This window comes from Rattus rattus, chromosome 13 (assembly GCF_011064425.1).
Source record: "Rattus rattus isolate New Zealand chromosome 13, Rrattus_CSIRO_v1, whole genome shotgun sequence".
In the NCBI taxonomy this organism is placed as follows: domain Eukaryota; kingdom Metazoa; phylum Chordata; class Mammalia; order Rodentia; family Muridae; genus Rattus; species Rattus rattus.
In genome coordinates this window covers 32,525,766-32,539,209 of record NC_046166.1, presented here as the reverse complement: position 1 = coordinate 32,539,209, position 13,444 = coordinate 32,525,766, and the positions used below count along the sequence as shown (strand labels likewise).

Below are 13,444 nucleotides of genomic sequence, written 5' to 3'. Positions count from 1 at the left end.
CCCACTTTATTTTTGTTTATTTAATAAACATGCATCCAGAAAATAATATAATAATTTATCTGATCTAGGCACTAAAGACTTACATTGCCTACATTAAAAATGAAGTGCTCAGAGAAAGTAAGCCACTCATACTTACAGCTTTCGAGTTGCATTATGCATGTTTGAACATCCATTGGGAAATTCTTGAGATCCATTGGACAAGAGAGTGTTAATGTCAGCCTGAAAGGATGAGAGAAATCCTTTTAAAGGTAATTTACACTGACACATGCTTCTTCGACTGTGTAGAGAAAATAATTCCTGTGTTGATAGAAACTAAAACTGTGCAAATGAAAATTTCTCCAGGCTAAGAACGTTATTTATTCTGAAATAAGTATATATTTATAAATAAATATATTTATTTCAGTGGGAGAGATTTTGAAGTATCATCACACCTATAAATATTCTGCAACATGTATTTATTTATTCATTTACTTTCTTACAGTAGGGATACCTAAAAGGGGCATTTCTTTATGAAAGTGATCCTAAGAAGATAAATATGAATGTGTATTCTGTACAATTAGCAAATGTCGAAAGATATATTTCACTTAGAATCATATTACTGTCATTTAAGAGGACAGTATGTATAGGAAAGTGAAGTTCTAAGTATGGAAAGGCAGAATGTAGAGAAATACTCCTGTATGACAGTTCTGAGAATTAGTACAGCTCTCACTGGAAAATTGTTGGCGAATAGAGAGAGGCACTAAACACAGGATATCTGAAGAACTTGAGTGTTTGCTAATAGAGCAAGCAATGGCTCCTACTCTGGCTAGAGCAATCTACAAGATCCCATCAGAGTCAGGAAATGGTTCTCTAGGATCTTATAATAGTATCCTAATAACTTTATTCCAATAATAGTAGTATCCTAATAAGTTTTCTCTTCCACAACCTTTGTTGGGTAATGGGCTAGAAGAGTGGTAGAACCCTTATTAAAAGTAGGTTGTAAAAAATTTATGGTTACATAATGTACATGTACATATGCAAAATGTAATGAAATATATATAAACATTACTGATATACATTATATATGTATATATCTATATCTATATCTTTTATTTTTACCAAGACTTTGTATTTATAAAAGTGAGAGAGGTGAGAAGGTGGTCCAGATCCATGGTCAATATTCTTTTCTGAGAAACCCTACTCAGCCACTTTTATTAAATTATTTCATTACTGTAACCTATTGCAATAGTGAGCTTGCTACGTGGTTAGTTTACCTGAACTTGTGACCAGAGGCATATTACTCTAACTTCCCTAAATAACAGTGTTCTCCTGTCTAAACTGAAGATGGCAATGATACCTACTGGAGAGTTGAGGGAAAGAATCATAGATCATTGTGTGGAATTCCCTTAGAATATTATACTTGTTACATAGGAGATACTGAATGGTTATTAAATTTTAATGACTCTTAGCTCTCTGCATTCCCTTTCTCAAAATTCTAATGTGTGGGCACAGAGATGAATTAATTAAATCTCATGTGAGAACTACTTATATATACTTTAACATAAAATGACTAGCGATCTAACTACATTCTTTACGATGTAATTTTTATGTAAAGCACAGACATAAAGTTACAAGGATATATAGTATTCAGCAAATATCTTGCTGACATAGGTCCAATTAGCAGAGTTTGGGAGACATAGGCACAATAGACTGCTGGATCTTTAAGGGTCCTGGAAGGATCATTGGGTAATTCATTCAACTCCTCGAGGATCAAGGTAATTCATTCCTTAGCACACTAACATAATTAGAAAGCTCCATACACAAAAGCAGTGTTTTTTTTTCTATCTCAGCTAGGTTAAGTGATACTAAGTAATAGCATGCCTTTTCAATATTCTCTCTTCAAAATTCAATTTTAAAACTATCTGGACACAATGTTCCCTGCCTTTTGAAAGAGTTTATCAGCAGAGAATAGACAGGCACATTCTGAAACTCACAGGCATTCATTCTCCAAATACCCAAGACTTTTGCCAGCCGTTTTCTACACTGACTTGCAGAATACTCTGACCTTTTCGAGAGAAGTGAAAACTGTCCTCAGAATCTTTTCCTTACTCTCACAGTGCACGTGTAGTCAAATTCATATCCTGACTATTTCTTTGCTTAAAATGAAAGCTGCTGTACAATCCCAACAACATCAAGTTCAAAGGAATTATTTGGCAAAGCAAAACAGTTTGCAAAAACCTGTTGCAAATAATTCCAATAAAAACCAATTTATTTACTTTGTTTTATTTAATGTAAAACATAATTGATTAAATGAAACACTTATTGGCCAACAAGTGTCTACTGGTTGTAATACAGAGGATTTGTTTATCCAGATATTACATGCAAATTAAAGATGTGTTCTGACCACATCAAAGGTACACCAAGCAAGGAAGCAATGACTCATATTCTGTTTTGGAGATGAATGACTACTTGTTTAAGGAGGACACCAAGTTCTCTTTCTGAGACAAGATACGTAAACAGGATATAGCACTTCCTACCCCTGTGAAGCCTTGGCTTAGTGAAACAGTGATGGTTTCCAAAAGGTTGACTCATCTTTGAGAATCATTGGCCTTGTTAAAATTTAATTATTACCCATTTTTAAAATAGCATTGCTTATGACGATATTTTCTGTCCCGAAATGTATATTTGAATGTGTATTTGAAATTAAACATGTTTTCTGATTCCATCACAGCTTTTTGAATCAAAAGAAGTATGCTTATGTTTCTATTGATGTATCAAATTTTTGGTGTAACATAAATGTATTTTTTGTACTCAAACACATATTACAATATTGTCCAATATTTTATAATTTGATAGCATAAAGACAATACCTCTTCTTCAACAATCTAAGGAGTTTTGAAAGAGTTTCTTTGATATTACACTAACATATTTATGCCACTTTTTATTAACTATTTCATTTATTTATTTTTTCCTAAAAAAATAAATAAATCTTTTTAATTGTTTTGTATACTTGCACTACAAAATCCAAATCTATTTAGACATTTCAAAAATTTCTTTAAAATGACTATTTTATTTATTTGTATTTCAAATGTCCTCTTTCTTTGTTCCCCCCATCCCCCTCTCATTCTGCTCTAAGAGGGTGTTACCCCAGCCACCAACCCACTCCCATCTCACCACTCTATCATCCTCCTGCACTGTGGCTTCAAGCCTCCACAGGACCAAGCTCATTCTCTTTCACTGAGGCCAGACAAAGAAGTCCTATGATACATATATAGCAAACCAGCTCATGTAAGCTCTTTGCTTGGTGGCTTAGTCCCTGAGAGCTCTGAGTGATCTAATTAGTTGATATTGTTGTTCTTCCTATGAGGTTGCAATCCACTTCAGCTCCTTCAGTTCTTTCCCTAATTTTTACATTGATGTCCCTGGGCTCAGTCCAAGGTTGGCTGTAAGTTTCTGCATCTGTTTCAGTCAGGTGCTGGCAGAGACTCTCAGAGGACAGCCATGCCAGGATCTTGCCTACAAGCACATCTTGATGTCAGGAATAGTGTCCAGGATTGGTGTCTGTACCTGGGATGAATCCCAAGGTAGGGAGGTCTCTGGATGGCCTTTCCTTCAGTCTCTGCTCCATTTTTTGTCCCAGTATTTTCTTTAGACAGGAACAAATTTGGGTTAAAAATTTTGAGATGGGTGGATGGGCCCATCCCTCTACTGGGGGCCATGTCTATCTATTGGAGGTGGTCTCTTCTGGTTCTATCTCACTACTGTTGGGCATTTCAGCTAATGTCATTGCTACTGGGTCCTGGGAGCCTTCCACATCTCTGGCATTCTAGACTTTCTAGTGGTTCCTCAAGTTCCCCATCCCTCAGTGCTATTTATTTCTATTCATTCTCCTAGCCTTCTGGGGCTTCTCTCCGTTTATTTTCCCTACACCTAATCCTGTCTCTCCTTTTCCTCCTCTTCTCATCCCTCTGGCAACCTCCCTTTCCCTCCCTCCTTCCTCCTCCTCCCTCCTCCCTCCTCCTCCTCTTCTCTCCCTTCCACCCCTTCTTCTCTACCTCCCATGATTATGATTATTTTGTCCCCCATTCTAACTGGGATTGAAGCAACCACACTTGGACCTTCCTTCTTGTTAAGCTTCATATGGTCTGTGAGTTGTATCATGGGTATTCTGAACTTTTTGGCTAATATCCACTAATCATTGAATACATACCATACATGTCCTTTTGGGTCTGGGTTACCTCACTCAGGATGATATTTTCTAGTTCTATCCACTTGCCCCAAAATTTGTGATGTCCTAGTTTTTAATAGCTGAGCAGTATTCCATTGGGTAATTGCACTGCATGTTCTGTATCTATTCTTCTATTGAGGAACATCTGGATTGTCTCAGCTTCTGGCTATTATAGCTTTTTAAGGGAATATAATGGAGCATGTGTCCTTGTAATACAGTGTAGCATATTTTCAATATATGCCCAAGAATGGTATAATGGTGTCGTTAGTTAGAACTATTTCCAATTTTCTGAGGAAGTACCAGATAGATTTCCAAAGTGGTTATACCAGCTTACAATCCCACCAGCAATGGCGGAATGTTCCTCTTTTTCTTTCTTTTTAAAGCTTTTTTTTTAAATTTTATTGGATATTTTTTATTTACATTTTAAATCTTATCCCCTTTCCCGGTTGGTTTCCCCTCAAAAACCTGCTATCCCATCCTTCCTCCCCCTGCTTCTGTGAGGGTGCTCTCTCAACCACCCACCCACTCCCTTCCACCTCTTCGCCCTGACATTCCCTTACAGTGGGGCATCAAGTCTTAACAGGACCAAGGGCCTCTCCTCCCATTGATGCCCAGCAAAGCCATCCTTAGCTACAGATGGAGCCATAGGTCCATCTCGGCGTACTCTTGGAATGGTCGTTTAGTCCCTGGGAGCTCTAGGGGGTCTGGTTGATATTTTTGTTCTTCTTATGGGGTTTCAAACCCCTTCAGCTATTTCATCAGTCCTTTCTATAACTCCTCCTTTGTGGAAACCATTCTTAGTCCAATGGTTGGCTGCCAGCATCTGCCTCTGTATTTGTCAGACTCTAGCAGAGCCTCTTAGGAGGCAGCAATATCAGGCCCCTGACAGCATGCACTTCTTGGAATCCTCAATACTGTCTGTTTTTGCAATATATATGTGTGTGTGTGAGATGGATCCCCAGGTGACTCCGTCTCTGAATAGCCTTTTCTTCAGTTTCTGCTCCATACTTTGTCTTCATGCTCACCAGCATCTGATGTTGCCTGAGTTTTTTATCTTAACCATTCTGGTTAGTGTAAGGTAGAATCTGAGGGTAGTTTTGATTTGAATTTCCCTGATGACTAAGGATGTTGAACATTTCTTTAAGTGCTTCTCTGCCATTCGAGATTCCTCTGTGAGAATTCTCTGTTTCTTCTGTACCCCATTTTTAAATTGTGTTATCTAGTTTTCTAGAGTCTACCTTCTTGAGTTCTTTGTATATTTTAGATACTAGCCCTGTATTGTATGTAGGGTTAGTAAAGACTTTTTCCCAATCTGTTGGTTGCCATTTTGGCCTATTTACAGTGTCCTTGCCTTACGGAAAAGTTTCAGTTTCAGAAATCCCAATTGTAAATTGTTAATCTTAGATCCTGAGCCATTGGTGTTCTGTTCAGTAAAATTTCCCTTGTGCTGATGTGTTCAAGGTTCTTTCTTACTTTCTCTTCTGTTAGATTCAGTGTATCTGGTTTTATGTGGAGGTTCTTGATCCACTTAGATTTGAGCTTTGTGCAAGGAATTAAAAATGGTTGAATTTGCATTCTTTTGCATGTGCACTGCCAGTTGAAGCAGCACCATTTGTTGAAGATGTTGTCTTTTTTCCTACTGTATGATTTTTGCTTGTCAAAGATCAAGTGTCCATAGGTGTGTGGTTTTATTTCTAGGTCTTCAATTCTATTTCATTGATATACCTGTCTGTGTCTGAACCAATATCATGGTTTTCTTTCTTTCTTTTTTTCTCCTTTCGTCACTATTGCTTCTCAGTAGTATAGGTTGAAGTCACGGATGGTGAAATCCCCCAGAGGTTCTTTTACTATTGAGAATTATTTCCACTACCCAAGGTCTTTTGTCATTCCATATGAAGCAAAGAATTGCTCTCTCCATGTCTGTGAAGAATTGTTTTGGAATTTTGAGGGAATTGCATTGAATCTGTAGATTGTTTTTGTTAAAATGACCATTTTTACAAAGTTAATTCTACTGATCCGTGAGCAGGAGAAATCTTTCTATCTTCTGAGGTCTTTTTCGACTTCTTTCTTCAGGGTTTCGAAGTTTTTGTCAAACAGATCTTTCACTTGCATGGTTAAAATTACACCAAGATATTTTACATTATTTGTGACTATTGTGAAGGGTGTTGTTTACCTAATTTCTTTCTCAGCCCATTTATCTATTGTATAGAGGAAAGCTACTGATTTCTTTGAGTTAAAATTATATCAAGCTACATTGTTGAAGTTGTTTTTCAGTTTTAGGTATTCTCTGGTAGAATTTTTAGTTGCCTATGCATACTATCATATAATTGACAAATGGTGATATCTTGACTTCTTTCTTTCCAATTTGTATTACTTTGACCTCCTTTTGTCTAATTGTTCTCTAGAATTAGAATTTCTTGTACTACATTGAATAAATAAGGAGAAAGTGGACACCCTTAGCGTGACCCTGATTTTAATGGGTTTGCTTCAAGTTTCCATTTAATTTGATGTTGGCTGTCAGTTTTCTGTATATTGCTTTTATCACGTATACGCCTTGAATTCCTGACCTCTCCAAAACTTTTAACATAAAGGGGTGTTGTATTTTGTCCAAGGCTTTTTCAACATCTAATGAGATGATCATGTATTTTTTTTCTTTGAATCTGTTTACATAGTGGATTATATTACTGCATTTTTGTAATTTTTGTATATTGAACCAATCCTGCATTGCTGCCATGAATCATGGGAAATGGTGGTTTTGATGTGTTCTTGTATTCAGTTTGCAAGAATTTCATAGAGGAACTTTGCATCAATATTCATAAGAGAAATTTGTCGTATGTTCTCTTTCTTTGCTGGGTCTTTGTGTGGTTTAGGTATAGAGTAACTGTGGCTTCATAGAACATATTGTTCCTTCTGTTTCTCTCTTGTGGAAAAGTTTGAAGAGTTTGTGGAGTATTGGTATTAACTCTTCTTTAAAGTTCTGGTACAGAATTCTGCACTAAACCCATTTGTGCATGTTTTGTTTTTTTTCTTTTTTTCTTTTTGTGTTTTGTTTTGTTTTGTTTGGTTTTTGGTTGGGACCTTTAATGACTGCTTCTATTTCCTTAGGGGTTGTGGGACTGTTTAGACAGTACACCTGATCTTAATTTAACTTTCGTACATGGTATCTGTCTAAAAAAAAAATCATCCTTTTCATCAAGACTTTTCAGTCTTTTTGAATATAGCCTTGTATTGTAAGACCTGATATTTCTTTTTGCAAATTTTACATAGCTCAAATAAAAATTGAAACCATAATCACTAATTTGAGAGTAATACTTTTGAATTCAATGTTTTTGTCATTCAATTTTAAAGGGAAGCTTCTGCAGTATCAGACACAATGTGGTTTGTATGCTATTACAGTAGACAATACTTAATTTTTACCTAGCTCTGATGTGCTTCTCTAATTTCTGAGGAGGATATTGTCACTCCTGATTACATATTGCAAGACTTAGTTTTACGTAGGACCTTCTGAAAGTGTTCAGTATTGATTGGTGAACTTGGTCAAAGGCCTTACTTATGTTTCTTCGTCACGTTTTATGTTTTGGAAAGATAAAAGTAAAATCTCTAGTGCCTATTATATACCTAACACCCTGCTAAGCATTTCACATTCATTATTTTTAGCTTGATTAAGTTAATATTATTGTTTTCATATACAGAAGAGAAATGAGTTTTTTTTTTTTTTTAACAGAGAAGAGCCTTATCTTAAATCATAGCTAGTAATCATAACAGTAAAAACGAGGGCTAGAAAGTGTATTTAGTCTTACTGGGCCTCTTGTTCTCTCCATTTCTCTTGCTGAGCATACTAAGATTAAGAGCCCTGCCAGCATTTTACCTGTATCGTGTCTAAGGATTAAACACTCTGCAAACATTCTGACATGGAATTATATTGTTCACTTGGAAAAAGGGAAGGCTTGTTTGAAGTTTGCTCTAAAAATAGTGTGTTCTCCAAGCTCTCTCTTCCAGAGTCACCTATAACTGGCTGTACATTTTTATTCATCTAAAGACATTGCATTGGTCCAGGGAGATTTGGGGAGATGCGATAAGTATTCTTGCTGCTTGCTTTCCTGTAATAATAAATCTCATTATTTCCGACTCAGGAATTTTGTGTTTTCAGCAACCATAAAACAGGGAAAGGTTGATTTTAATAGCAGGATAAAAATAAAATTTGAGACTTAATCTTGAGGCAAATGTCTGACTTCAAACCCTTCATCCAAAAAGCAATTTACTTAAATGTTTTTAGTTTAATCCACATATATAATCATAAAATAAAACAAAAAACAAAAACTGTAGTCCCACTAAGGCTGAAGAGTTAGGTCAGTTATTAAAACCACTTGCTACTCTTTCAAAGTCTCTGTGTTTGATTCCAGAATCTACATGGTACCTTGTAGCTATTCATAACTCTAGACATCTGACACATTCTTCTACTTTTGCAGGCCACTGGCACAATGTGATGCATATATATATTTACATGCATATATATATATAATACATTTAAAAATATATTTTTTAAATGCACATCATTTTTCCACCCATTCCTTTCTCAGTTCTATTTCTTCAGTGTTAGACTTTTTCCAGTCATTTCTATATTATTTATATTAATATATAATATGTTATTATAGAATTAATAGTTGAAATTGTTTAATGTCTTACAAAGGATATACAAGTCTTTTTCAAAATCTTATAATCTATGCATACTTAACTAACCACCAATCTACAGACTTACTTGTTGATAGACAAATATCCCACAATTATGTTAGGAGTCTGTAATTAATGTTTGTGTTAAGGTTGGTAAATTGCATAATTACTGTTCTTGCATAGTGTTTTCTTTTTTTGATATTAATAAATGTCCTACATTTATTAATGTTGATGGTTATCTTCATAGATTTATATTCTTACTGCTGTTACTCTGTCTCCCTGCTACTAAAATGTTTTAAGTGGATGGCAGGGTATCTGTCTGTGCCATTTCAATGAAAATTCTTCCTTTTTGTCTGCTCTGCCTTTCAACTCAGATTTAGATTTCTGTCCTGATATCCAGGTTCTACATCTTCCGTCAGTTATCTGCTTGTGTGTGTGTGTATTTGTATATGTGGTCGTGTGCATATATGTGTGTGTGTGTGGTATGCAAACATATGTGAGTGTACGTGGTATGTAAACATGTGTGAGTTTATGTATGTGGTATATGTGTGTGATGCGGATTTACGTGTTTGGTTTGTGTTTTTGCTTGTGTGTGTGTGTATGTGTGTGTGTGCGTGCATGAATGTGTGTATGTATATGTATGTATGGTATGTGTATATGTGATGTGTGTATGTGTATAAATGCATGTATCTTTGGTATGCGTGAGTATGTTTGCATGTGTGGTATGTGTATGTGTCTGTGGATTTGGTGTGTATAAATGTATGTTGTATGTGTATGGATGTATGGATATAGTGTGTATGTATGTGAATAGATATGTGTATGTGTGTAACTTTGGTATGAGTATGTATGTTTGTGAGCATGGTGTGTGGTGTGCATCTTTTTTATGTGTGTATGTGTTTCTATATGTGATCTCTCTCTCTCTCTATCTATCTCTTTCTCTGTGTGTGTGTGTGTGTGTGACACTTTGATTCTACTTACTTGGAAGTTTCCTTTATTTTACATATTTTTCCTCACTGCTTGCTATTACAAAGTATCAATGCCTCTATTATTTTATTTTTGGAAGTATCATTTTATACATGGTTAATGGGAAGAAAATCATCATTGATTGTAGAGCCTGGATGAGGAAATCAGGATGGGGAGATTCACTGATGTTCCTAAAACTCTACGTCCATACTTCTTGTCTTCTCTTCTTTTTTCATTTTTGTTCTTTGCTATCCTGCATTTTCTAAAGTCTGTTTTGCCTATAATTCCTTTAAGTTAGATGTTAATTATTTCATGCCTTCTGTTGTTCTCCCACTTTGTCTCATGTTCTGATGTTTCTGTCTAAGTTTTCACACTCATTTCCCAGCTTCTTAGACACTGCTCTCAGCACTTGTCTGTTGTTGATTTAATGTCTGTTCATTTTGGCTTCCTGTGTCCCAGTGCCATTGCTCTGTTTTATTCAGCTCAATTAATGGCTTCAGTGAGACTTAACAGGGAATACGGATGATTGCTCAAGTTCACTTGGTTGAAGTTTCCAGAACCTTCTGCCTTCGTTAAACAATTGGGTGAAGCCAGATCTCCATTTGAAAACTGAACAAACACCTAACAAAGAAACTGATATTTGAAATTTGAAAACTGAACAAAATTATTTTCATTTGTACTTACTTCTTGTTTTCTCTAACAAAAGATAAAGATGATGATTTGAAGATTTCCAAAGTCCTGTACGAAAGAGAGATATCCAAAAACATTCCAAATCAACTCCAAGTTCTCTTTTTAAATAAATGTTATTTTTCATTTGATCATTTGATCCAGGATACAGGAAAGGCTTTTTAACCAATGTGGGGAAAAAGGACTTCTGTTTTTATCTAAATTCAAACTAGTATTGAGTCATGAAAATAAAAGAATGTGCATTCTGAATCCCATTCTGTCCACGATGAACTTTTCTCTAAATGTTAGCAAAGAAAGGTTTCTTTTATACAGCCCTATCTATAAATATAAACCATTTAGTTGAAAAAATTTGAGAATACATTCCGACCATTTGCCTGGAAATCTTCCTGAGGTAGTGTCTATGAGGTTTTCAGAAAAATCCAAAACTTTTTATTGGGGATTGGAGGCCATTTACAGTGGATACAATAACAATGTCTTGATAATTATACTGAAGTTCTCTTTTAAATAAATGTTGATACTTTTAGCATGATGAATTTCAACTGGAGAAATTGTTTCGGTCTAAAAATCATGTAATCTTCTTTATATACTTGACCTTTTTTCCCTTTACTTTTAATATCTGTTTTATTGGATAAATCTGGTCAGAATGGAAATGACCTTTTTATGATTTTAAGCTTTTCAAGGTATTATATGGGAGTTACCTATTATCCTTAGGGTTCTCTTCCTGACATGTTTTGGAAACATGCTCAGTTTATTAATGTATGGGAATGTGATGTGAGAGCTTGCTTTTGGTTTTCTATATTTACTTTTTGCTTCTTTATTTCCAAATGCATCTTTAACTTTCAACCCCGTTTATTTATGTTTTCCTGAATTCTTTTTAGGTATTTATGGGAGGGTCCCACTTGTATTTATCATGTGCACATGTAAAAGCCAGACTACAAGAAGAAGACAGTTGGTCCTTTTCTCTTAGTATTGAGTCATGAACAAAATTCATGTCTTCAGGCATTGTAGAATGTGCCTCAACACACTGAGCTATCTTGCTAGCTCCCACACATAGTTCTTTATGTTGACATTTTCCAACTCCAATAAAATTTACATGTAAACAAACACATATAATCATAGTGTATATATTTCACACTCAGATGCACACACACAGAGGCACACTAACTTCCATAAAATTCATATGTAAATAAGTACACATAATCATAGTGGATATATTCAATACTCAGATGCACACACAGAGATACACACATGCGCGCGCACACACACACACACACACACACAGATTCCTACACACATGCCATATTTCAGTTCTGTTAAATGAAATAATCTGCACATTTTAAATTTGCAAAGAATGATGTTTCCATTGTACCCAGTGAGGTGTGTGTGTGTGTGTGTGTGTGTGTGTGTGTGTGTGTGTGTGTATAATTTCAGTTAATTAATTAATTAATTTGTGCATGTGCATATACACACATGCAAATGGACAGCCCATAGCACATGTGTGAAGGAAAGCTTGCATGCAGTAGTCCGTTATCTTTTTCTACATTGGGGTTTAAACTCAGTCTCCTAGGTTTGGCATCAAGCATCTTTCCCTATTGAACCATCTCCCCAACTCTGGTGCTTCTTCATCTTTTACTTTTTTTTAAATTTAACCTCTATCACAAAAGTGTTATATAGACGAGTTAACACTTTTATCAGGAAAATGTTAATTGACAAAGGTACATTTTTGACATTCTGGTTATTGCAAGCACTGTCCGATGAAACCATATTAGCAAATAAGAGTTTTAAATTAGTTGGAAGGAATTAAACTTGTTAAATGTATAACCTATGATGGATTTATTGAAAATCACCATGAGTCTACAATCCAGAGAAGTCAGGTATGACAGGAGTAAATTAATGGAATCTGTCACATACTATATGTATTTGTTTTCTGAGTAATCCATAGCTCAGTGTTTAAAATTCAAATAACATAAAGTTACTTAGGGTAAGATTGATAGTTCTTTATTAAATTCTACCACTCATTTTTATAGCTGATTATTTTACTCAATTATGTATTTCCTTCCAAAGTTCTTACAAAGAGATCTACACATAGTCACACATTATTTAACATGGGGTTAAATTTTAAGAAAGGCACTCTGGATAGATCATTGTGTAAATACTATAGAATGCATTTCAATAAGCCTATTAATATATGGCATATCTAATTGAAATCTAGTATGTGTAATACATGTAACTGTGCTTCAACACAACTGGCAGTGCTGTGGACTGCTAAGCCCATATTTATCTTAAACAAGTGATTAGTCTATTGTATAATAATCTTACAATGGTTAAATGCCACTAGAATAAGCAAAATCACAATCATAACTCTCACTAATTTGTTTTTAATTATTTAACTTTTGCATTTTTGCATATATGTGTGCATATGAGTATATAAGTAATTGTGAGTGTAGTTTTGTGGAGGCTAAAGTACTAGTTGTTTGTTTTCCTAAGGCCTCAGATAACATTCTCCTTTACTTTATCCTTCCTTTTCTTCCTTCATCTTCTTTTGGCCTACAACTCATTAAGTAGGCTAGGCTGACTGACTAGTAAGCCCTGGACCAGTCTGTTTACCTCCCAGCACTAATACATTGATACATACATAAATACATAAATATAAATGTAAATATTACATATATTACTGATATATATACATCTATGTAATTACATAATTTATATCCTTTTCCTTCATCTAAAGTCTCCCATATATATTTATGTATTTTCAGTTTGCTCTCTTTTAAATGTATAACTTTTTAAAAAGGGTTTACTCCATGCCCTGAAAGTATATATATTATATGTATGTAATTATACTTATACATGTATAATTATTTTAAATTAATATAAGCATAAAATGTTTCCCTGGTCTAGTGCTCATGAAAGCTA

The 13,444-nt window shown here is 34.9% G+C and overlaps 1 protein-coding gene across 2 annotated transcripts in view; it reads right to left on the bottom strand.

Moving 5' to 3' along the window:
* Window positions 1–13,444, bottom strand: part of Glra3 (glycine receptor alpha 3) — a 251,344-nt gene that overhangs the window by 77,647 nt on the left and 160,253 nt on the right. For both annotated transcript variants that reach the window (XM_032918805.1, XM_032918806.1), the window contains exon 5: window positions 137–219. In XM_032918805.1, the coding sequence (XP_032774696.1) occupies window positions 137–219 (83 nt within the window). The remainder of the gene's footprint in view (window positions 1–136; window positions 220–13,444) is intronic.